Source organism: Acinonyx jubatus, chromosome B4 (assembly GCF_027475565.1).
Source record: "Acinonyx jubatus isolate Ajub_Pintada_27869175 chromosome B4, VMU_Ajub_asm_v1.0, whole genome shotgun sequence".
NCBI classification, from domain to species: Eukaryota; Metazoa; Chordata; class Mammalia; order Carnivora; family Felidae; genus Acinonyx; species Acinonyx jubatus.
Genome location: NC_069387.1, coordinates 80,444,465 through 80,471,389, shown reverse-complemented (window position 1 = coordinate 80,471,389; position 26,925 = coordinate 80,444,465). Strand labels below are relative to the sequence as shown.

General features: G+C 38.2%; 1 protein-coding gene and 1 pseudogene across 1 annotated transcript; both read right to left on the bottom strand.

The window, feature by feature from the left end:
* Positions 1-5,012: 5,012 nt before the first annotated feature.
* LOC106986887 (olfactory receptor 6C4) lies at positions 5,013-5,949 on the bottom strand. Its single transcript, XM_015085091.3, has one exon. It carries the CDS (start codon positions 5,937-5,939, stop codon positions 5,013-5,015), a length of 927 nt encoding a protein of 308 aa, XP_014940577.2. The 5' UTR covers positions 5,940-5,949.
* A 16,664-nt stretch (positions 5,950-22,613) lies between these two features.
* On the bottom strand, positions 22,614-23,528 carry LOC106986871 (olfactory receptor 6C2-like; annotated as a pseudogene).
* Between the last annotated feature and the right edge of the window lie 3,397 nt (positions 23,529-26,925).

Genomic DNA, 26,925 nt, shown 5'->3' with positions numbered 1-26,925 from the left:
AGAGGGAGACAAACCAAAGGGACTTTTAAATACAGAGAACAAACAGACGGTTGCTGGAGGGGTGTTGGTAGTATTTGGGTTGAATCGGTGATGGACATTAAGGATAGCATTTGTGATGAGCACTGGGTGTTATATGTAAGTGAAAAGTCACTAAGTTCTACTCCTGAAGCCAACACTACACTATATGTTAATCTTGACTTTAAGTTAAAAAAAAAGAAATAAAAATGCCTGGTTTATTTTATTTATTTTTTTATTAAAATTATTTTTATTTGTTATTTTATTTATTTTAGCCACCAGTATTCTCAGGATAACATTAGAGCAGAGTTAGAGCAAGGAAATAATAGAAACACATGAGAGCTGACCCACCACACTTCAGCATTGGTTCCTCTATCCTCTATTCCTTCATCCCCAGCGGTTATGGACTACAGATACAAATCTAAATATGTAGTATTCTCCCAATGCTCCCCCTTGCAAACAGTTAAAATAAAATTCAAAAGAAAAAAAAAGAGTATTTTTTAAGATGGCAAGTTAGGTAAGAACACTTCTATAATACTTGGGCCATCTGGCCTAAGGATCTTGTTTGTCATTTCTCTAAATTTATCCAGAAGGTCACGAATCAGCGCTTAAACTTCTATTCCTATACATCACTAGATAGTAGAGCTAAAGCCTATACATATGTAATGAGTTCAGAAGCCAAAATCTCTGAGCTGTCAGCACAGAGCCCGATGTGGGGCTGGAACTCACAAACCATGAGATAGTGACCTGAGCCAGAGTTGGATGCTTAACCAACTGAGCCACCCAAGTAGCCCTATTTAATTTAATTTAGTTTTAATTTTATTTATTTTTTTTTGAGAGAGAGAGAGAGATAGCGAGCAAGTGGGGGAGGGGCAGAGAGAGAGGGAGACAGAAACCCAAGCAGGCTCCATGCTGTCAGCACAGAGCCCTGTGCAGGGCTTGAACCCATGAACTGTGAGATCATGACCTGAGCTGAAGAGTCTGACGCTCAGGTGAATGAGCCACCCAGGTGCCCCCCAAAAGTCTGGTTTCTTAAGGTTTATATTTTCCTTATAGATCCCATTTCAGCATACTTAGAAATATCCAGCCTTCTCTATTATAGGAAATGTATTATTATTTCCTATTATTCCACCCCTTCTCTACCTGTAACTCTTATTATATAGGTTTATTTTGGCATCTGCACTTATCTTTTGTTGTCTAATTACCTAACTACCTATTTTTCTATCTAATATAGTAACTTTATTGTTTTCAGTTATCTATCTAGTCTCTTTATCATTTTTTTTTTTTTTTTTGCTTTATGGGAGAACACATCAGATCTGATTTAGCTCACTATTTTTGTTTTTGTTTTATCTCTCCAGGTATTTATCCTCATTGTTTTATTATTTATTTCACTCATTATGTTTTTCAACAGTCTTTTCACCCAGTTTTTAAAATAATGCTTTGTCCTTGATTTTGACAGTATCATTCATATCTTTTTTAGAAATTATACTTACTTTAAATTATTACTGTTTCTGATCCAGTAATTCTTTGCATCATATGTTGTGTGGTGTATAATTTTGCACCTCGCTACCAGTGGATATATTCCTAACATGGGTGGTGATTTTGGCTTCTGAACTCATTACATATGTATAGGCTTTAGCTCTACTATCTAGTGATGTATAGGAATAGAAGTTTAAGCGCTGATTCGTGACCTTCTGGATAAATTTAGAGAAATGACAAACAAGATCCTTAGGCCAGATGGCCCAAGTATTATAGAAGTGTTCTTACCTAACTTGCCATCTTAAAAAATACTCTTTTTTTTCTTTTGAATTTTATTTTAACTGTTTGCAAGGGGGAGCATTGGGAGAATACTACGTATTTAGATTTGTATCTGTAGTCCATAACCGCTGGGGATGAAGGAACAGATAGAGGAACCAATGCTGAAGTGTGGTGGGTCAGCTCTCATGTGTTTCTATTATTTCCTTGCTCTAACTCTGCTCTAATGTTATCCTGAGAATACCGGTAGCTAAAACTGTTTCTTTCGATTCTTGTGTCCAGTGGTGATAGGAGGGATAATGCCCACTAACTTATACATTTAGAAACTGAACATTCCAAAGTTTTAGCTGCAGAATCGATAAATGCATTCCTCTGTTTATCTATAACGTGGATTACATTCCAAGTATGTGCTAGCATAAAGCCAGCTTAATGAACAGTTTGAGAAGTTGTCTTTTTTTATTTTTTTGACAAGCTCATTTAGAAGGTAATATGTTTCTTTCCAAATTAATTTCTAAATGCTGATATTATGAAGGCTGGGTGAAGTCCTTTTTTAAAATTTTTAAAAAAATCTTTATTGTTTATTTTTGAGAGAGAGAGAGAGAGAGAGAGAGAGAGAGAGAGAGAATGAGCAGGAGAGGGGGCAGAGAGAGAGGGAGACACAGAAGCCGAAGCAGGCTCCAGGCTCTGAGCTGGTAGCACAGAGCCCGATGTAGGGCTCGAACCCACAAACTGTGAGATTATGACCTGAGCTGAAGTCAGACGCTTAACCGACTGAGCCACCCAGGCGCCCCTGGGTGAAGTCCTTAAAGTGTTCTTCAACTTTGACTCACACCAACTATCCTCCTTCCTTATCTTGTGTGCTTCGAGGGCACATGGAGTTGAGGTAGCTGGGTCCTAATAATCTGTTGCCAAATGTTCTGATTGGCTTTATCTGAAGTGTGGATAAGACCCTCATTGATCTGGCTATCCTAGGATGCAACTGTACATAAGAGAAGTGTAAGCAAGCTGACCTTGGTGCAGAGGTATTACACCTAGAATGGCCAACATTTATATAGTCCCAGTCATATTAAACCAATCAATTTAACATCTCTTTTACTAATTAAGCCCCAGTTTCTTGAGAAGGTATTGTTCACCGTTATCATACTATTAAAATGGGTATCACTTATTAAACATTTAAGTATTGGCTTTTAAAATGTTTTATGCCTATTATATCATTTAATGTTCAAAACTATCACATACAATAGACATAACTATTTATCCACATTTTAGAATTTGAGAAAAGTAAGCCTTAGAGAGGTCAAATAACCATCCCAAGGCAACTGTTGTAGAACACAAATCTGGGATTCGAACTAAAGCATGTATTTTTGACCACTATATGGCATTATCTTCCACTTCACCATAGATTTGGGTAGAAGTGTGGATCTGTGGGAACATAATGATTGAAAGGTGGCTATTTGATAACATTTCTATATCATTTGATAATAGCTCAGTAAATTTTTATTGGTTCATAACACTTTTGGGAGCTTCTTGGGTGAAATCTGAAGCTGGCCTCTGTACTCAGAAGGCAGGGAGAGACTGAAGAAAGAAGCAGGCCATTCCAGATTGGTAGGTGGCAGTTTTAATGAGCAAAGGGAACTTACGTATGAGGCTTGCCTTGGGTGGCAGCAAGGCAGTTGGATCCTCACAGCTGCCCACTGCTTCTTAAGAGTTTATAAATAGGCTTTAACTGGGTTCAGTCACTTATAACGTGCAGGTGTTCTCCACACCATGTAACTATCTCAAGGTTGTGTTCTTGGAGCAGCCTTTGGGAGTGGGAAAGGCAAGTGGAGCCCACATTCCAAGGATAGGGGAGGGAGGGAGGAGCCTCCAAGTATGGGTCCAGCTCAGGGGTCAATCTGTGGTCATGTCTTTTTGATGATGTTCCCCAACAATTTGTAATAAATTAAAAGGCATCACCAATCTCTATCTTAGTCACCAAAGAAATCCAGATATTCAAAATAGCAATGGCTTTACATAAAAGGTGCTTTATTAAAAATATGATGCGCTCTTCAATATTTTTATGGTTCTGGAAATTTTCTCTCATAACAAGTCCAATGCAGCTTGTTTCTTAAATTCCCAAGAAGCATCATTCCACCAAATAATATTACCACATATAAAGCATGTGAACACACCAGATGATGTTTCACTGGTGCTTCAAACAGTAACCAGCATTCTACAATGCATTAGGATATTACTAAAATATTTGCAAATACTCAGATTTCCAAAAATGTTCTTAGTTCCTTTGAAGTTTAGGCCCATCACCAATTCATATTCAAGTTGTTGTCACCTTGAATCCATGTGTAGAGTCCTTGGTAGGGTAGTCTCTATTCCCATTTGGTTGCTAACACTCATAATTTGGAACATTCTAGATATAAAACCATATTAATACTCTATATTCATTTGCAGTTTATGAAACAGGCATCCCTGGCTTATGTTATAAACAAAAGCAAAAACTTGGGGGAAAGTTAAAAGAATGGAGTCATATCACAGAAGGTGTCCTTTCTGATATCTAATAAAAGTAAACAAAAAGGTGAAAATATAATAGCAAAAAAAAAAAAATCACCAAAACTACCAAAGAGAGAGAATGGGAAATCTCAGTCATTAACTTAAAAAGATGTCAGTGAAGAAAAGCAATAGATCCTGTGTAGAAGTGGAAGACTTTTAACCTTGGCTCTAGAATACTCTTGGAACCATAACTTTTAGAAAATGGATGGGTAAGTTGATAAAAATCTTGAGGGTTTTCACTTCATTTGGAGAAAAGCGGACCAAATGTATATCCTTTTTGTTTTCCTTTATGGAAGGATAAAAGTTGTAATGGCTACAGCGAAAGGTGAATGAAAAGGGGAGGAGAATAAAAATTATTGACACTTTGATGGAAGCATAGTTTCTAGGGCCCCATGATGAAGAAAAATGGCAATCCTAGATTTTGGCCTCTCTTCCTCTAAATTCTTATTTTTCCACTCTTCTAAATAAGCAATATGTTTTTCCTCTTGAATTTCAAGTGATTTCTGGAAAATAGTTAATTCTCTCTAACTGTTCTTTTTGTGGATTCTCATTTATCTTTCTCTAATAGCCCTTACCACGTTATTTTATTTTTTGTAAGCTTATTACGTAAGTATACAGTTTATATACCTTTCTATCATACTAGGCTGCAGATACCTTGAAATTAGGATATATGCCTTTGATTGAAATGTATTCTGTTTTTAAAGCTTCATAATCTTCTTGATGGTGTCCTTGAATGCTTGCTTCACTTGCTGATTTCTTAGAGTGTAAATGAAGGGGTTTAATAAGGGAGTAATTGAGGTAATGAGCACAGCTATTCCTTTGTTGAAAGCGCCTTCTTCTTTTGCTGATGGATTAATGTACATAAACATGCAGCTGCCATAAGAGAGGGAGATGACAATCATGTGGGAAGAACAAGTGGAAAAAGCCTTTGTCCTTTGCTGGGCAGAAGGGATCCTCAAAATGGTCCTGATAATGTATGTATAAGAACATGTCACCAGCACCAGAGTAACCACCAGAGTCACAACTGCCAAGAAGATGACCATCAATTCTAGCAGGCTTGTGTCTGAGCAGGCAAGCTCCAGAAGGGGCCCATAGTCACAGTAATAGTGATTCAGAACATTGGAGGCACAGAAATCCACCTGGCTCATCAGGATGATTGGGGGTAAGATAGCTAGGAATCCTCCTAGCCAGGAGCAGAACACGAGTTGTATGCAGACTCTGTTGCTCATGATGGTCAGGTAATGCAGGGGTTTGCAGATGGCAACATAGCGGTCATAGGACATAGAAGCCAAGAGGTAAAACTCTGTTGCCCCAAGGAATATAGCAAAAAAATATTGAATGAAGCATCCAGCAAAACTGATGACTTTATTTCCTGTTGTCACACTGGTCAGAAATCTGGGAATAAAAATGGATGTGAAGGAAATTTCTAAGAAGGAGAAATTCCGGAGGAAGAAATACATGGGGGTCTGGAGGTGAGGGTGTACCCGAGTGAGAATGATGATAGTCAGATTTCCTAGGACACTTAACATGTAGGTGAGGAGCAGAAAGATGAATATCACAATTTGGACCTCAGGTTGATTTGTGAAGCCCAACAGAATGAACTCAGTAAACGTCCTATTTTTCATTGTTGACCCTTTGGAGATCTGAAGGAAAAAGGTGACTGATGAAAAATGAGCTTTCTCAGGGTAGGAGAGACAAAGCTGATAGTAATGAATCATGTCATATATTACTCTCTATTCAGTTGTCCCAAACCAGTATCACATTGCAGTGGCCTTGGCTCCATGGAAGCCCAATATCTTCTATGTGAATGACCTTAATCCTAAAGTCTTTTTAATTCCCCAGTTGATATGTTTTTGGACACTTAACAGAATCTGTTACAGAATAATTACTCATTTTTCCCCCCAGGAGAATATATTTTGAACCTATCCTTTAATCCCCAAGTGTTTATAAAATCTCCATATTTAAGTCACTTTCCTCTGACTCCATTAGTTTTTCATACTTCTGTACTCTTGGTGGAAGTTTTTCTATCAGATTCTGTTTTTTTTTGTGATTCCCTTTCTCCTCCTTGTGCTCTTTCCCCTTCCCTGTACTGTTTGACACTTCTCTGGCTATCTTCCATAGATCCTTATCTCCATAATTGTCCAAATCTCTGACTTCCTTGTTTCAGCAACCAATAGGAAATTCCCCACATGGATATGGTTGAAGGTTTTGATGTATAAGTGATTTATTCTGCACCCTATTTCTTTTGAAGCATAAATTTGTAATAGACCTTTAAGACTTATGATCTTTGGTTCAGTATATCTCATATTGTGAGCATATTTTGGTACATGAACAAGGCTATGGTGTCAATAAATCATATTTATTAGCATTTATTATATGTTTCTCTGCCATGTATATTTGGAATATATCTCTGAGAATAGAGATCTTGAGATACCCACAGGAAGCATCTCAGTGTGGATTTTGCTCAAAGTCTTAAAGATTTCTTAGTGGCAAACTAAGGATGACAGTTTCTCTCTTCTTGGCATAGAAACAAGGAAGAGGGACTTTTTTGTTTCTCACAATGAGTCCTTTGTAGATAAATTGGTAACCCCCAAGGAAGGAAACTTTGGCAGTGGTATCCTGCATACATTTTTAGATTTTTCTGAGTCAGAAGCAAAGACAATGTAAAAGGCCCTTCTAATTCACATGCATACGGGTAAGAAAAAAATCATATCCTCACAATCATTCTTATCAATCTCCCCATAATTCCATATGCTGTTGGAGGCACTAGGCACTATTAAACATTGACCTGGATTCCCCTACAGCCCACCCTTCCCTGTTTGTACTAACCTCTGGTCTGTGGCAAGTACTGCATTTTCATCCAGATTTTCGTGACTGATTGACCTCATGATCCACATTTATAGAATAATAACATCAGTGACTTTAAAAACATACAGTGCTCATACCCTTGACAATCTGAATGACTGTAGTGGGACGTTTATTTTGTTGATCCTAAGAGGTAAGTCAAGGGTGAAATGTGCCCTGTGAGTCTTGAGTAGTATAAATTTTAACATGCTGTCTATTGGCTTCCTGTCAACATTCTCCCCTTCACTCTCTCTTTTTGTTGCAGGAGTCACTGGCCATAGGTGGCTATTTCTTTATTTTAAGAAATTGAATAATAATTGACCTACAATATTCATTATTTTCAGGTGTGCAACATAGTGATTTGATAATTTTTTAATGTATTATGAAATGATCACCAAAATAGCCTAGTTACTGTCTGCCACCATGAAAGTTCTTACAACATTATTATCACCTATGCTGTACATTACATCCCTGTGATTTTTATTGGAAGTTTGTCCCACTTAATACCCTTTACCTTTCTTGCCTTCCTCCCCCTATCCTCTCCCCACTCTGGTAAACTACAGTTTCTTTTGTAGATCTATAAGTCTGTTTCTGTTTGTTGTTGTTGTTGGTTTTGTTTCTTAGATTCCACATGTAAGCATTCCACTTTTCTCTTAATGAAAATACCCAAGTCTGTGGGGCTTAACTTAGGAAGCATATTACCTTCCATTCTATTAATGCAAACCAGAATCAAATGATACTTCCTGAGAGATACAGTCCTTCACATGTATAATAAAAGAAAAACAAATAAATGAATAACCCCCTACTACAGCAATGATAGAATTAGAAAAGTGGGCTTTGATAGATGGAAAATTCCTTAATATTTCTTTTCTAAGAGAGATGATTTTGAAGTTCTTATAAGGCAGGATGTGGGCTTCTTTGCAGTTTCTGTGTTAGGCAGAATGATGCAGGTTTTATCTGCTCTTTTCAGAACAGGCACATGGGGATCAATTCCCTGAAGAAGTTAAACATGCCCTATGGACTTCAGTTCAAAAGCTTCAAATGAACTGCAGTTGTTGACACTTTTGAGAACAAGTTGTAAACATATGGCTGAGGAGAGAAGGTCCAGAGAGACCACGATAAGGGTTCCATGAGAGAATCTGCCACAGACATGAGGTTTGTGAAGCTGAGAGCCATGGAGTGAGACCCCTGAGGATTGGTGTGCCTGGCTTACTCATCACTTCTATTATTTCTCCCTTTAATAACCCAATTTGGCCAGTGGTCAAATGTGATATAAATGAATTCACTTCGCAGTGAATTACCATAACCTTAATGCCATCATAGTTTTCATTAAGATCTGCATTACTAATTTTACTAAAATTAATAGGAATCAGCAACTGGAAAATATTTTGTTGTTATAGATTTGGCTCATATGTTGTATTCTATGAATAGCTCTTTACTTTTAAAGGAATGATACATTTTCACTCACCCCACCATGAGACATTTGCCAATGTTCATTCCTTTACACATCTTAACTACATCCAACTTATTCCAAGAACACAGGTATGGCGTTAGGTTGATAACATAATGTCTTTCTGCAAGGAAATTCAAGCTCCAGTCAGGGTTGGGCCATTGCATCCTATAAAATTCAAGGCCTGCTTACTTAAGTAAAATTTCTGGACATTACTTGTCAGCTCAGGGATGATCCATACCTGATGCAGTAAGGAACCAACTTCTCACTGACATCGGCACTTACTACTTTATTTTTTTATTTAAAAAAATTTTTTTTTTCAACGTTTATTTATTTTTGGGACAGAGAGAGACAGAGCATGAACGGGGGAAGGGCAGAGAGAGAGGGAGACACAGAATCGGAAACAGGCTCCAGGCTCTGAGCCATCAGCCCAGAGCCTGACGCGGGGCTCGACCTCCCGGACCACGAGATCGTGACCTGGCCAAAGTCGGACGCTTAACCGACTGTGCCACCCCGGCGCCCCGGCACTTACTACTTTAAAGTAGACTCAACATTTACTGTGTTTATTTGGGTTTCAGAAACAACATCTTTTACATTTACATTTTTTATTTAGATTCATTATACTGTTACTCACAAATTGGCTTACTTTGTTTTTTTGAAAAATATATTTTTTTAATTTATTTATTTTTGAGAGAGACACAGAGTGCAAGTGTGTGTGTGTGGGGGGGGGGGCAGAGAAGGGGAGAGACACAGAATTTGAAACAGGCTTCAGGCTCCAAGCTGTCAGCACAGAGCCTGGTGTGAGGCTTGAACTCATGAACTGTATGATCATGACCTGAGCTGAAGTTGGCCGCTTAACCAACTGAGCCACCCAGATGCCCCTAAATTGGCTTACTTTGAATGGGCTATCCAATGACAAAAGGCTCTAGAATCTGTCTAAATTGCAATAAATCAGTGGCATCTGGGTGGTTCAGTTGGTTAAGTGTCTGTCTTCAGCTCAGATCATGATCTCATGGTTCATGGGTTCGAGCCTCACATCAGGCTCTATGGTAACAGCTCAGTGCCTGGAGCCTGCTTCAGATTCTGTGTCTCCCTCTCTCTCTGTCCCTCCCCTGCTTGTGCTCTGTCTCAAAAATCAATAAACATTAAAAAAAAATTAAATTGCAATACATTAGGCACCTCATTTGTGTCCCCCCCAAAAGCTCCTTCATTGTAGAGGCTTCAACAACCTCCTCACATTCCTTCTGGGGTTTTGGGATCAGCTATGGTGGCCATAAGTTGTTCATGGACTTTTGGCAAGAGACTATTTTCCTCCGCCGAATCCTACACACCATTGGGATGGCAACTGTTGGCTGCATTGTGTGCTCTTCTTGAGATAAATGCTTTCACATGTCCTGAGCTTGTGACTCTCTGGACCCAGTTGCCCATTGTGCCTGTGGTCATTGAGTCAGCACTCCACAAACTTGGCATAGATACCTCATTATTAAAAGGAAAATGCTACTTATGGAGCCAACCTGGGCCCTCTGGCATATCCCACCTGTAAGAGGAAGTGGTTTCCACATTATCAGTCCTTTGCTAGATGCAACAGTGCCTGAAGAGGTCACCCTTTTCTTCTGTCTATTGGCTACCTAACAACCCCATCGGGATTAATTTAGTGAGTAGGAAAGGGAGTTTGTATTCTTTATAGATGTTAGCACCACTGTCATGCATGGTAGAACCTACTGAAGAGCTACTGCATTCCATTCCCTAACTGGGACATCCCTAATCACGGATGGGACCTGTGGGTCAGCACAGTTATGTTAGCGTTAGACAATGTCCTGGCCAACACTTGGCCCCTTCCTCACATTTTTATAGACTTTAGGGCCATTGCCAATGATATGGTCATCTGGTTTGACTAATGGCAGCAATAATAATTCCTTATCTGAGGTGTTCCCCCCTGTCTTTCAAGTAAAGAACTTTAGGGATTTTTTGCCTCATATATCATCAAAATGCAAATCAAGGCCACACATATTCTCCACATACTAAAATTTAGTTTTCAGGGACTCATTATAATACACAGGTAGATAAATTGGTTTTGATTTCTGAGACACATATTGGCACAGCCTCAGATCTGATGCCACTAACTCTGGACTGGTAGGCTTATGAAATATCAGGCCATGGAGAAGCTAATGCCTTGAAGTCCTGAGAAGAATGAAAGGGACTTCCCCTCTCCTCTGCCATGGGTAACGTAGTGACTAATGTACCTTATATGGGAAAATGTGCCACTGTCTATATAATTGATGAGGCTTAATTCCCTGGGGACTATCCATTAACCAATGGCAACTAGATTTTATGGGGTCACTGACCCTCTGCAGAAGATACTTACTATTCTCTGACCGTGGTGGTACACTTATAAGGGAATATTACTCGTCTATCCTTATAGACATGTTACCATTGAAGCCACAACACAAGGTACCAACAAGACACTTCTTATTCTCTTCAGACTTCCAGGCATTATTGATAGTAACCAAGGCACACACTTCAGTTCTCAGAATTCACTGTGTTGGGCTCTTGAAAAGGCATTCAGTAAAACTACCCACCCCCTTCACTCTACCCCCGTGCCAGCCTCAGGCTAAAGGCTCTAAGTGCAAGGAAGCTTACTTAAAGAAACCTTGCTAAAATTACATGATTAATACATGGTTTTCCAAATGACTGTCACTGCCATCAGCAACTGTATTTATGCTCAACTTCTGGCAGTTAAGACCCCTTACTTTGTCCTGATCATTGGGCTTACTGACACCTTATAAATAGAAACCTTCCTGTACAAGACGTTTCTGTCAAAATAGTCGCTCCTGTTAGGTCTTTGGTTTCATTGTTATATACCCCAGTCATATCCCATTCTCAGGCCTTCCTCCTAGCATCACCTGTATTCTGTGTACCTTTTATGCCAATGTTTTATTTTGGGCAACAGAACTTCCCTCAGTCTCAACACCAACATGCTCTTTTCCTGCTAATTGTGCTTACTTTGCTCACAATCCTGGGAGTCACAGGCATTGCCTTAGGCACACATAACACCACCACACAAACTTATGTTATTAATGCCCACCAGGAAGTATCAAAGATGCTTTATAAACACATGCAACAGCATTGTACCACATTGTATGAATTTATTGTAAAACTTATTTATCCATTTTTGGAGCACCTGGGTGACTCAGTCGGTTAAACATCCGACTCTTGATTTGGGCTCAGGTCATGATCTCACGTTTCATGAGATCAAGGCCTGCAGCAGGCTCTGTGCTGACAGCGCCGACCCTGCTTGGGATTCTATCTCTGTTCCTCTCTCACTTGTGCTGTTTGTGTCTCAAAAATAAATGAATAAACATAAAAAAACCCACCTTATTTATCCATTTTACTGCTGATAGAAATTTAGGTTGTTTCTGTTTCAGGGAAGTTTTGAACAAGTTGCAATGAGCATTTTTGTACATGCATGCTACAGCGTTTTTAGAGAGGTTTGTTCAGGAAACATACCCAGGTTATTTGGTAGTACATTTAAAATATTCAAATGTATTACTAATTTCTGGTTATACTTTTGATATTGATTTCTGGCTTAATTACACTGTGGGCAGAGAACAAATCCATATTTCCAATCTTTTGAAATTTATTGGGATTTGTGTTTTGATCCTTTCATTATAAAAATGTACTGTTTGTTCTTTTGTTGTTTGTTCTTGAAAAGAAAGTGGATTCTGGATTTGTTGGGTACAATATACTTTCCATATTTTTATTAAGTCAAGATTTTAATCTTGTGCCTTAAATCTGTATATTCTTTGTCATGTCCTACTATTGATTTTATGGCTAAAAAATTCCCCCATAATTATAGATTTAACCATTTTTTCATTACATGTCTACCAATTTTTATTCTGTTAGTTTTGAGGGCTAGTTGTTAGGGGCACAAAAACTTATCGAAGTCTATAGTTAGTTATTATCTTTACCCTCCTCCAAGTCAGCAAAAGGAATGTAGGGCTTTATCTCCATTTCATATATCTTAATTAGTGTGACATTTTTGTTTTATATTTTTATGTTCTATGTATTGTTAAAACCCCATAGTATATGACTGTTACTGATTTTTCAGATGTTCACTTAGATTTACCTATATATTTACCAGTTTAATTGTTATCCATTCTTTCTTTCATGTTATTTCTTCCATTTTCACTCTAATATAGAGAGATACCTCAGAGAAATCCTGTGTACCCTTTACTAGTTTCCCAAGATAGTAACATCTTGCAAAACTATAGTATAGCCAGGATATTGCCATTATAATCCATTGACCTTTTATAATTTATTATAGTCTGGTTCTTCTCATGGCTAATTTTTTAGTTTTTTACATGTGAAAATCTCTTTAATCTTTTGTTTTTAAAATAAATCTTCTTTTTAAATTTAGCATGCAGAAGAAAAGTACACAAAAAAGAAGTGCCACGATGGAGTAAATATCACATCTAAATAACTAGCACCCAGAAATTCAATTGTGATGTGTCTTGGTGTGCATTGCTTTAGCTTGTTCTGTTTTAAATCTGCTTGGCTACTTGAATCTGCAGGTTTATGTGTTTTTCCAAATTTGGGAAGTTTTCAATAATTATTTCTTAGAGTCGTTTCTCAACTCTCTTAGAGCTTTCTCTAAGAGAGCTCTACTCTCTTATTTCCTTCTGGGATTCCTATTTAGCAATGTTAGCTCTTTTCCAATTGTCCCATGGATGCCTGAAGCTTTTTTTATTTTTAAAAATTGTATTTACTCTCTGTTGTTCCAATTGGGTAAATGCTACTGATCTGTGTTCAAGTTCACTGATCTGTCTTCAGTCATCTATATTAATGAGGTCATCCAGTGAATGTTCAAAATTTGTTATTGTATTTCTAAGTTCTGTAATTTCCATTTAGTTCATTTTATAACTTTAATTTGTGAGATATCTATGTTTTCATTTTTTAAAAGAGAATCCACAGCTGCATTGAAGCATTTTTATGATGGCTGCCTTAAAATTCATGTTAGATAATCCCCAAGTTTGATTCATCCCAGTGTTGGCATCTGTTGATTATCTTTCTTCATTCAAGTTGTGGTATTTTTGGTTCTTTGTGTTATGAGCAATTTTGGATTGTATTTTTGATATTTTTGATACTTTATTACAATATTCAGAATCCTATGTAATATATATTTTTTAGCAGCCAGTCTCTGTTGAGGTGAAGCACAAGACCAGGTGAATGTGTATGTTTGGGCTCTGGCTCAGCCCTGCCAACACCATCCTGAAAAAAGTGGAAATTTCTACCCATGTTGCCTCATGCAGATGGGTGGGGTGGAAGTTCAGCTTCCTTCTCAGCCTTGGTGACACCTTCACACTGAGAGTAGGGCATTGATTCATACTGTCTTTTTGTCAGTGGGAGTATATACTTAACCCAGGCCCTGCTACCATCAGGGAGAGGAAAGCACAGATCTGACTCACACTACTGTTGCTGCAGGGTCGGGCTTCCCAGTTTCATGCTCATCTTTGCTGGCCAGGGGAAGTCTGGCCAGAGGGGCCAACTAGTCCATCTCATACCACTTCATCCCACATCATTGATGGTAGTTAGAGGTGGAGGGTCAGCTCCCCACTGGGCCTTGCTCACACAGAGAAAGGGGCAGTGGAGTATCCTCTACCTCTACCTCACACAACATCATTCTGTCTTGTTAATGCCAGATGGGAGTGGAGGCTCAGCTCCACACTGGCCCCACTTACACTGTAGGGGACAGGAGTGTTGAATAGACCAGGTTTGCACTGAGTCATTCGGTCTTATTGCCCTTAGGTGGGTGTGGAGTTTCAGTTCCCAATTAGACCTCAATGACCGCAAGGATGGAAGAAAGTAGAGTGTAGCCTCAAATAACACCTCCAGGTGGGAGTGGAGGCTGGCTCACCACCTACCTGATGATACTACTCTGCAGAAGGATTGGAAGCATTGCCTATTTCCATGGGATGAGAATGAAAGATTAGCTTCCCACTCAGCCCACTGACAGCACCCTGCCTGGGAAATCCGAGTGAGCTTCTTTCATTGTGTAGGGGATGGACCACCTGCTCCTCTCTTGGCTCTGATGACAGTAGGTGATGGAGGAATTAGAGAGCCACCTGCAACAGTCAGCTATCTTCTCAGGCCTGGCATCATTGCTAGGTAGAGGAAATCACTGCAATACCATTTATGCAGGGTGGGAACGTGGAGTTGAAGATCAGCTCCCTGTCTGGTTCCTCTGAAGCTGCAGAGGTTGAAGTGTGTTTTTGTTTGGCGGGAGTAGGGCAGCTATTCCCCAAGGGTTCTCCATTGTTAGGTCACCTTTTTCCTGGTCCTTTGGTTAGGAGAAACAGCCTTTTTGAGGAATTTTTATATTTTTATGCCTGTTGGTGGTTCTGGATTGAAAGCTTCTGAATTTCCTTGTGTGGAATATACAAGAGGTGATAGAAAACCCAGAGGTCTCACTGTCGTGTTGTTCCTCAATTCTTGAGGTCCCTAGGTAGTCTTCCTTCTTCTTTCACGTTTCACAGTCTTCTTATGCTTGCTTGCGTTCTCTGAAGGTTTTTTTAGTTGTAAGATCTGTGAAGAATGCTTCTACTCCATCTTTGCTGGAACTAGAAGTAATCTTTAGTTTTTTTCTTAATGTGTATTTATTTTTGAGAGAGAGAGAGAGAGAGAGAGAGAGCCAGCAGGGGAGGGGCAGAGAGAGAGGGAGACACCAAATCGAAGCAGGCTCCAAGCTCTGAGCTGTCAGCACAGAGCTCGATGCGGGGCTCAAACTCATGAGCAGAGAGATCATGACCTGAGCCAAAGTCAGTCATTTAACCAACTGAGCCACCCAGGCACCCCAATCTTTAGGTTTTAAGGATTCTTCATGCAGTATAGATTCTAAGGTGACAATTTATTTATTTCTTTATTTTTGTGTATGTATGTATGCATGTATTTATTTATTTACCTATATTGAGGTATAATTGACATACAAAAATGCTATATGTATGTAATCATCTTGATGAGTCTGAAGTATACACTCGTGAAAATGTCATGATAAACAATGCCATAAACTTTACTATCATCTCTAAAAGTACCCTTTTTCCCTGTTTTTTTTTCCTTCCTGTGTGCTGAGAATATTTAACATAAGATCTACTGTCTTAACAAAATTTTCAGTATTATTAACTAGAGGTATTGTGCTCTATAGTAGATCTCTAGGACTTATTCATCTTCCATACCTGAAACCATGTACCCTTTGATGAATACTCCCCCCAATTCTCCCTCTCTTAGCCCCTGCCAACTAGCATTCTACTCTCTGTGTCTATGAATTCAGTGTCTTCAGATTCCACATATAAGTGAGATCAAACAGTATTTGTCTTTCTCTGTGTGACTTATCATATATTTATATAAATACACTTATCAATACCAAAATCAATCATCATTTATTACAGCATTACTTCATTGTAACTGCATAAGCACATTATTTTCAGGAGGAATTAGCATTTTCCAGCTTAAAGAACTATTCTCTTTCATATCCAATTTAGAAAGGTAAATATTAACATCCACAAAAACTCTTGTTGGAAGCTTGCCAAGGCACAATGCTAGAAAATTCCTAAATTTTATAATCATACCAAACATATCTGTCCTAGAAAATTTGCTGAACACATTTCTTAGCTCTACGGTGCATAAATATGGTCTCTGATACTCAGCTCAAGTTGAAGATCTTTCCATAAGTTGCTGTACCAAATGTTGAAGTGGTTTAATTTCATCTGAACTTTTTTTTTCTGCCAGAAATACATCGTTTATTAATGCTTATAATCTGGGCCTTCAGGCTTTTTTTTTCTTTCATTTTTATTCCTTGGCTTTTAAAATAAACTTTTATCTGTCCAGTAAATTTAATTATGACATATAGAAGAAAAATGCTGAAAATGTAGTTAATTATTGCAAAGTGGACTTGTCTGTGTAATCACCACCTAGATAAAGAAACAGAACTTACTAACATCCTGAAAGTTTCCCCTTTACCTAAACAAAACACTCTCCCTCTTTTCCCCAAAGTTAACCCATATCCTGACTTCTAACACCATTGATTAATCTTGCCCGTTTTAAGCATTTTACAAATGGATATCTTATGATATGCATTCTTTCATGTTTGGTTTCTTTCACTCAGCATTGTATTTGTGAGATTTATACATGTTTTTGCATGTGGCAGTAAGGTGTTTATTTTCATTGCTATAGAGTACTCCATTGTATGGATATACTTCATCCATATGTGTATTAACCATTTGGATATCCTCTTTTGTGAAGAGCTGTTCAAATGTGTTGCCTGTTGTGTTAAAGTCATCTGTCTTCTTACTGATTTGTAAGCATTTGAAATATATTGTCTATGCGACCTTTGTAAGTTGTATCTTTTGCCTATATTTTCTCACTCTCTGCATTGCTTTTTTACTCTCTAGTGTTTCTTGACAAATGAACTTCATCAGGTTATAAACTGATGTAATGGTAAAGTAGTCCAACTTACTAGACTTTTCTTTTATAATTAGTGCTTTTTGCTTTCAACTTAAAAAATATTCTTTATCCCAAGACCATGGAGATATTCTTCTAGTTCTCACCTAGAAGCTTTCCTATTTTTTTTCACATTTTTTACATTCAAGGTTATTTATTAAGGAGACTGCATGGTAGAGTTGTAGTTAGTTAATTACCACACTCTGTTTTCCAGAGATATAGTCATCCATATCAAAGCAGCAGGTGAGTATGTACTTGACAAGAAGCATATCTTAGAAGGAAATAAATCTGTGTATACAACTTCAGAAATTATTTCTTTTCTAAAAAGTTTTATTGAAGTATAATTGGTATATAAATGCACATATTTAATGTATACAATTTGGTGTGTTTGGACTTAGGTATATCCCCATGAAACTAATACCACAACCAAGGTAAAAAACATATACATCATTTCCAAAAGTTTCCTTACATCCCTTTGGTTTTTTGAAAAATGTGTTAAGTGCTCACTTAACAGATCTACCCACTTAACAAATTTTTAAGTGCATAATACAGTATTGTTAACTATAGGCATTACATTGTATAGTAGATCTCTAGAGCTTATTCATTTGCATAAATTAAAATTCATACCCATTGAAGAACAACTCCCATTTCTCCACCCCCTAAACTCTGATATGCACCTTCAGTTCTCTACTTCTATGAGTTTGATTATTTGAGATACCTCACGTAAGTGAGATTACACAGTATTTGTCCTTCTGTGACTGGCTTATTTCACTTAGGTAATATCCTCCAAGTTCATCCACGTTGTTCCATTTGGCAGGATTTCCTTATTTGTAAAGGCTAACTAGTATATTATTGTATGTATATAACACATTTTCTTTATTCATCATTAATGGACATTCAGGCTTTTTCGTATCTTGCCTATGGTGAATAAGGCTGTAATGAACATGGAAGTGCAGAGATCTTGTTTCTAATGCTTTGGATAAATAGCCAGAGGTGGGATTTCTAAGTTATATGGTAATTCTATTTTTAATGTTTTGAGGAACCTCAAAAAATACTATTCTTTATAGTGGCTGCACCAATTTACCTTCCCACCAACAGTGTACAAGAGTTCCAATTTCTCCACATTCTTACCAACACTTTTGTTCTTTTTCATAATAGTCATCCTACCAAGTGTGAGCTGATATCTCATTGTGATTTTGATTTGCATTTCCTTGATTATTGGTGATGTTGTAACACCTTTTCTTGGTTATTTCTGTTATTTTCCTTGATTATTGGCAATGTTGTAACACCTTATCTTATACCTGTTGGCTATTGGTATGTCTTCTTTGGAGGTATGTATGTTTAGTCCCTTTGCTCACTTTTGAAAATATTTATTATTATTATTATTATTATTATTATTAATTAAACTCTATGTCCAATATGGGGCTTGAACTCATGACCCTGAGATCAGGAGTCACATGTTCCATCTGTGAATGTGTTTTTTGGAAGAGATTAACAATTAAATTGGTACACTTTGAGTAAAGCAAATTACCTTTCATAATGTGGGTGAATTTCATCCAGCCAGTTGAAGGCCTTCATAGAACAAAGGCTGACCTCCCTGAGCAAGAAGGAATTCTACTAGCAGACTGCCTTTGGACTTGAATTGCAACTCTACCCTTAGTCTCTGGCTTGCTGGCCAACCTTCAGATTTTGGACTTACCATACCTCCACAATTGCATGAGACAATTACTTAAAATAAATGCCTATTTATACACATCCTATTGTTTCTGTTTCTCTGGAGAACCTAATACACATGATATGGAAAACAGTCCCTGGTATGACACCCAATAATTTCCACCTCCTGGTGTCCATGCCTTTGTGTAATTCCCTCCCTTTGAGTACAGATAGAATCATTTACTTGATTCTAACCAATAGAATGTGAAAAATATAGTGGGACTGTAACTTCTTTGATTTGGTTGTGTTATATGACAATGGTAATGTGATGCCACTCCCATGATTATGTTCCATCATATAAGACTCCATCTTAGCAGGCTGAAGCAAAATTCTTTTCCTGCTGGCCTTTAAGAAGCAAGTTGTTATGACGTGAACTGCTTATGGAGTGGGTCACATGGCAGGGAACTGCAGGTAGTCTCCAGGGGCTGAGAGCCTCAGTCAGTAGCAGCAAGGAACTGAATTCTGCTGATAACCATAGGTACTTGGAAGAGAACTGTAATCTCCGAGAAAGAGGGCAGCCTGGCTGATGCCTTGATTATAGCCTTATGAGACTTTGAACAGAAGACCTAGCTAAGCTGTGTTCAGACTTCTGACCCATAGAAACTGTGAGATAATAAATGTGTCCTGTTTTAGGTCACCTGGGTGGCTCAATCAGTTGAACATCTGACTCTTGATTTTGGCTCAGGTCATGATTTCACCATTTCATGGGTTTGAGCCGTGCATTGGCCTCTGTGATGACAGCCTAGAGCCTGTTTGGGATCTTCCTCTCTCTCTACCCCTCTCCCACTCGTGCTTGATCTCTCACTCTCAAAATAAATAAATAAATAAATAAACTTTAAAAAAGTGTGCTGTTTTAACTTATAAAAATTGTGGTAATTTGTTATGCAACAAGAGAAAGATTAATATGGATGGCTATTGCTAAGTGCTATTGGCATGTTAGAAGAAGATAATGAAAAGCTGAGCATGATTAATAAGTGTTCGAAAAGCCTGAAGGCCTGTCCGGTGGCTCTCATAGAGGCTCCCATCTCTTATAGTGAGAGTGCAAGGAATATTAAAGATCAAGCCTTCAGTAGCTGGAAAATATGCCATGTAGAGCATATGTTGGGTTCAGTGTGAGAATCATAATATAGGTTTGTGGGGTTCTGAGAGACAAGGCTAAACCATCTTCACTGGAGAGTTACACATTTTTTGAAAAAAACTCCTGGTGTGCTAATGGGCCTTTCTAGGTGCAGAGCATATGACCATGGGATAGCAAGTGGTCATGCTTCTGGAATTACCAATCAAGAACTGAGTTTGGACAGACCAACCATGTTATAATATTGAGCAGACCTGACAGCAGTACATCATAAGATGCAAGTGGTACATCTGGGATTGAGCAAGAGTTCCTTGTACACAAAGGGAGCAGGGAGGACTATGTGGCGCCCATGTGATACACTTAACTGTCATTAATCAGAAAAGGCCACATAATCATATGGCAGGAATATGGAAGGATTCCTCTCTTTCCTTTAACTTCTTTCATTCCACATGTGTTTTCACCATTTGAAGTACCTAATAAGTGTTATGAACTTTAAATATATACTTTCTTACTTCCATAACAATCTTGAATTATGTGTTCTTTCCTCCACCTTACTACTGACATGGATAAGATCTAGTTTAATTATGTCTTAGAGAGAATCACTAATCACTAATACCACAGAGGTAAGACTTGTGTGTCTGTACTGGGTGGAGAAGAGTCTTGGATAGGATGTGGAAAGATGAATTGTGTGTGGCAAGATAACTTTTGAGATAATGAATTAAGGGTTTTATAACTTTTACTTCTGAAAGCCTGAACCTACTGAGAATATAGTACAAAGATTAAAAAAAGACTAAATAGATTTTGTGGGTACTCCACATAGAAGGCAGCCTATGCATTCCTCCCTGGCGGCTGCAACTCAATGGGATTCACTACATGGTACTAGATCCTAGGCCTAAGATTCCTAGGCCCTTTCTTTCCCAAAGATTTCCAGTTACAAGCATGGCATGGAAACAGAAGAGCTAGTGGACATGAAAGGACATGCAGGTGGGGCCAGTGGATATTTTCTTGGTTATTGCCTAGAAGAGCTTCTCCATGGCCTTGGTAAGACCAAGGACCTTTGTATTACCTGGATTGGGGTTAGGAGGACAATGGCTGAGGCTATCTTCAGCTTAATGGAAGAGGTGCATGGAGTAAAATTTAACTCCATTCAAAATACAGTTGGTAAGTAAAAGTAGACACAATATTTGACTTTATGGAGTTTAGTGTTTAGTGAAAGAGAGGGCCTAGTGTCTAGAGCAGTAGAGATCAATTAATAAAATAATAACAACAAATATGTCATATGGTTAGGGGGTTATTCATTCTCAAAGTTTGGTGAAAAAGATAAGAAAAATCATTATCTTCAGCTATACCCTTTGTTTTTATCTATCCTCAGCAAACTAAATATGTCCTTTAATTACTCTTTTAGCTTGCTAATCTCATTTAATAATCAAGCTTTGCTTAGCCCACTGCTCAGAATTCCCACAAGTCTTTCTTTCTCATTTTATTTTAAAAAGCATTTTCTGTATCCAGTGATTTCCAGTGGACAGAGTGTGAGTAGGATTGAGGGAATGAAGATTCATTTCCCCTCATGTAATTTTTAGTATAAGAAAAGACTCATTAATTCTTTACCTCTGGCATCAAGACTGCTGATCCATATACCAGTTCCTTAGTCTTGTAAATTAGCTTGGAATATCCCTCTACTCCTAAGTATCCCTGGAATTTCTTGCCTGTTTTCTAGCTACCTTACTCCCTGCTTTGTCCCTTCCTGACATTGAAAGGGATGAGGAAAGTTAGAACATGTGTCTGAATTGGTGGTAGTAAAAGCCTAGTTGCAACTTGGACTTTCTGATTCCTGGTACAGCGTATGTCTTCCTAGAGCATCAGATAAACAGTAGAAAATTATGCTGAAAGAAAGGGGTAGTGGGGAAGAGGCACCAACTTGAAAGGCCAAAACTGGGCACTTAAAAATTATTCTTTATTCATTGGTTAATTTTGTAAGCTTTTGTGTTTGAGATTGGATTGTTTTTGAATGTAAAAAAAAATCATTACAGTGAATAACTTGGATAACAGAATAGAATGCAAGTTTAAGCTGTCACTTACATTTTATCTGTCCCATTAATCTTTTTAAGCCTGTTAAGATGACATTCCAAAAAGGAAAACAAATGCACACAGACATACACAGAGACACACAGATGATAAGAATATGAAATTCTATTTGGAAAAAAGGCTGGGTTTTTATAAAAAGTTGTACAACTTTTAAGCAAATGGTTTTAGAGGAAAATTTTAGCCTACATTTATATCTCCCTGAAAAGTGAGAGAGACAGAGTAATGAGTTTTATCCAATAGAGTGATAGCAGGGTCATTCCTTTAGACCTAGATTCTCATCACTGATGTTCCTAAGAAATTAGGCACTCAGATCAGGACATATCAGTACAAGAGGGGTAGCTGAGCACTCATATTATAGTAATTGATGCTGTCAAATTTCTTAGTCCTATAAGTAAAAACAGGTGTATTGTTATAAATATTTACTGCAGAATTATTCCCATGTGTTTCTCATAATAGATTGAACTAAAAAATTAATATGTGTATCAATAGTGGGCACTAGGTGTAGCAGAATGGGGCTGTATATATATAACTATGAACAATATACAATTAGGGAAAAATAAAACAGAGGTCAAGAATTCTTCTATAATTTGTCATTCTGTCCTCACTAGTCCTTTAGTTATTTGAGATAGATGTAACCTTTCAGATCATGTCTTTGAAAGCTTGTACTACTTGCTTGTTCCTCAGAGTATAAATGAAGGGATTCATCACTGGGGCAATGGAGGTGGTAAGCACTGACACCACCTTATTAATAGCAACCCCTTCTTTTGCATGAGGTTTGATATAGATAAAGATGCATCTTCCATAAGTAATAGAAACCACAATTATATGGGGAGAACAAGTAGAAAAAGCCTTTTTCCTTTGCTGGGCAGAAGGGAATCTGAGAATGGTCCTGATGATGTATGTGTAGGACAGAATTACACACACCAAGGTGAAAATGAGTGTCAGCACAGCCAGGACCAAGACAAATTGCTCTATAAACTCTGTGTCTGAGCAGGTAATCTTCAGGATGGAAGTAGCATCACAGCCAAAGTGATATATGACATTGGAGTCACAAAACTTGAGCTCAAGCCCATGCCAAATGGTGGGATGACAATGATCAGAGCAATGATGCAGGTTCCAATCAGGAACTTGATGCAGACCCTGTTATTCATGAAGGTTATGTAATGCAGGGGTTTGCAGATGGCAACATAGCGGTCATAGGACATGGCTGTCAGGAGAAAAAACTCAGTTACACCCAAGACAGTAACAAAAAATAATTGAGTGGCACATGCACTGTAAGTAACGTTATTGTCCCCAGATGCCATTGTGTAGAGGAATCGGGGAATGCAAACAGTTGTAAATGACACTTCCAAGATGGAGAAATTCCAGAGGAAAAAATACATGGGACTTTTAAGGTGGGAATCCACCAAGGTGAGAGTGATGATGGTCAGATTCCCTACAACACTTAACAAGTAAATTAGAAACAAAAAAATAAAAAGCAGAATCTGTAGATTTGGGTCATCTGTTAGTCCCACCAGGATGAATGTTGTTATTGCTGTATAATTTTTCATCACGGATTCCTGAGTATGGCTTGGTCTGTATATAAAAATAAGAGAGAAATTAGATCAGAGAGAGAGACTGTCAGCACAAGTTAGCAGTGGGTTGAGTTGAAAATGTTAGCTGAGCCAGGATTTTATTTTATGTGCCACCTGTTAATGAAGATATGCTTGTCATCTTAGTTCCATGTGAGGCAAACAGGGTTGACTGGTTAAAGTTCTGAAGTTAAATCTTTCAGCCTCTGCTTTCTACTCACTGTAGTAATCCAAATTCTCATCTAAAGTATTTTATGCCTTTCTGCTCTCTTCTCTTTCTAAACTACACAAAAACACTCTTGCAAGTCCATTCTAGAGATAGAACCAGAATGATCTTTTAAAATAATACATGGGGCACCTGGGTGGCTCAGTCTCTTTAAGTGTCCAACTCTTGATTTTGGTTCAGGTCATGATCTCAAGGTTCGTGGAATTGAGTCCTGCTTTGGGCTCTGGGCTGACAGCCAGCATGGAGCCTACCTGGGATTCTCTCTTTCCTCCCTCCCCCAACCCCCTCGCAAAATAAGCAAGTAGACATTAAAGAATTAAAACAATACATGAGGTGTACTTGGCTGGCTCAACCAGTAGAACATGTGACTCTTGATCTTGGAGTCATGAGTTCAAGCCCCACATTGGGCATAGAGCTTTCTTAAAGAAAAAATGCATGAGATCCCCTTCTGTGTTTAAAGCCACTCAATAGGGTTCCGTTTCCTGTGGGATAAAATTCAAACTCCTTACTTTGGTTTATATGGTCCTTCATGATCTCATGGCTGTGTAATTCTAATTCATCTCTTGCTTATCCAGCTGTACTGGTCTTCTTCAGTTTCCTGAAGATGTCAAGTTTTTCCCTTCCCAGGGCTTTTGCAACGGTTTCTCTCTTCTTGAAATGCTCTGATTGCATTCTTGAATGGCTGGATTTTATTTTTCAGGTGCCAGCTTAAATATAACCCCTTCAAAGATGCCTTCCTAATGAAGCAACAGAAAGACAAATAAAGAAACTGATCCCATTCACAATTGCACCAAGAAGCATAAAATACCTAGGAATAAATGTAACCAAAGATGTAAAAGATCTGTATGCTGAAAACTATAGAAAGCTTATGAAGGTAACTGAAGAAGATATAAAGAAATGGAAAGACATTCCCTGCTCATGGATTAGAAGAATAAATATTGTCAAAATGTCAATACTACACAAAGCTATCTACACATTCAATGCAATCCCAATCAAAATTGCACCAGCATTCTTCTCAAAACTAGAACAAGCAATCCTAAAACTCATATGGAACCACAAAAGGCCCCGAATAGCCAAAGTAATTTTGAAGAAGAAGACCAAAGCAGGAGGCATCACAATCCCAGACTTTAGCCTCTACTACAAAGCTGTAATCATCAAGACAGCATGGTATTGGCACAAAAACAGTCACATAGACCAATGGAATAGAATAGAAACCCCAGAACTAGACCCACAAACGTATGGCCAACTAATCTTTGACAAAGCAGGAAAGAACATCCAATGGAAAAAAGACAGTCTCTAACAAATGGTGCTGGGAGAACTGGACAGCAACATGCAGAAGATTGAAACTAGACCACTTTCTCACACCATTCACAAAAATAAACTCAAAATGGATAAAGGACCTGAATGTGAGACAGGAAACTATCAAAACCCTAGAGGAGAAAGCAGGAAAAGACCTCTCTGACCTCAGCCGTAGCAATCTCTTACTCAACACATCCCCAAAGGCAAGGGAATTAAAAGCAAAAATGAATTACTGGGACCTTATGAAGATAAAAAACTTCTGCACAGCAAAGGAAACAATCTACAAAACTAAAAGGCAACCAACGGAATGGGAAAAGATATTTGCAAATGACATATCGGACAAAGGGCTAGTATCCCTAGCCCTTTAAAATCTATAAAGAGCTCACCAAACTCCACACCCGAAAAACAAATAACCCAGTGAAGAAATGGGCAGTAAACATGAATAGACACTTCTCTAAAGAAGACATCCAGATGGCCAACAGGCACACGAAAAGATGCTCAACGTCACTCCTCATCAGGGAAATACAAATCAAAACCACACTCAGATATCACCTCACGCCAGTCAGAGTGACCAAAATGAACAAATCAGGAGACTATAGATGCTGGTGAGGATGTGGAGAAACGGGAACCCTCTTGCACTGTTGGTGGGAATGTAAATTGGTGCAGCCACTCTGGAAAACAGTGTGGAGGTTCCTCAAAAAATTAAAAATACACCTACCCTACGACCCAGCAATAGCACTGCTAGGAATTTACCCAGGGGATACAGGAATACTGATGCACAGGGGCACTTGTACCCCAATGTTTATAGCAGCACTCTCAACAATAGCCAAATTATGGAAAGAGCCTAAATGTCCATCAACTGATGAATGGATAAAGAAATTGTGGTTTATATACACAATGGAGTGCTACAGAGCAATGAGAAAGAATGAAATATGGTCCTTTGTAGCAACGTGGATGGAACTGGAGAGTGTGATGCTAAGTGAAATGAGCCATATAGAGAAAGACAGATACCATATGTTTTCACTCTTATGTGGATCCTGAGAAACTTAACAGAAACTCATGGGGGAGGGGAAGAAAAAAAAAAAGAGGTTAGAGTGGAAGAGAGCCAAGTCGTAAGAGACTCTTAAAAACTGAGAACAAACTGAGGGTTGATGTGGGGTGGGAGGGAGGGGAGGGTGGGTGATGGGTATTGAGGAGGGAACGTGTTGGGATGAGCACTGGGTGTTGTATGGAAACCAATTTGACAATAAATTTCATATATTGAAAAAGAAAGATGCCTTCCTGTGAAATTCTATTTATATTCTGTCCCCACTGCTAAAACAAAAGATATGTTTATTTAATTTAGAGTATAATTAGAGTATAATTGGTAATTATAGATTCTTTTACTTTTTATCCCTATCCCTTAATTGACGGCAAGTTCCATGAGAACACAAACCATATCTATTTTGTAAACCACTGTAGATCCAGGACTAGAGTTTGCCTGGAACATAGCAGATAATCAGCAAGTTTTATTGGATGGATGAGACCAGGCATTTTGTCCTTGACATTGATTGATTAATTACACTTAAAGTGAAATCTAAAGTTTACATCACCAATATATTTACATTTTAGGATTTAAATATTCAATTAAGGACCTCAATGTATTGAGGCAATTTTAGGCATCAGGAAGATAAATGGTCACTTTTTGTCATAATCGCCCATAATTACACCAGGCTATTTTATCTGTACCTAAGAGTAAATAATTAATCTTTTTTTTTTAAATGAAATTTATTGTCAAATTGGTTTCCATACAACACCCAGTGCTCATCCCAACAGGTGCCCTCCTCAATACCCATCACCCACCCCCCATCAACCT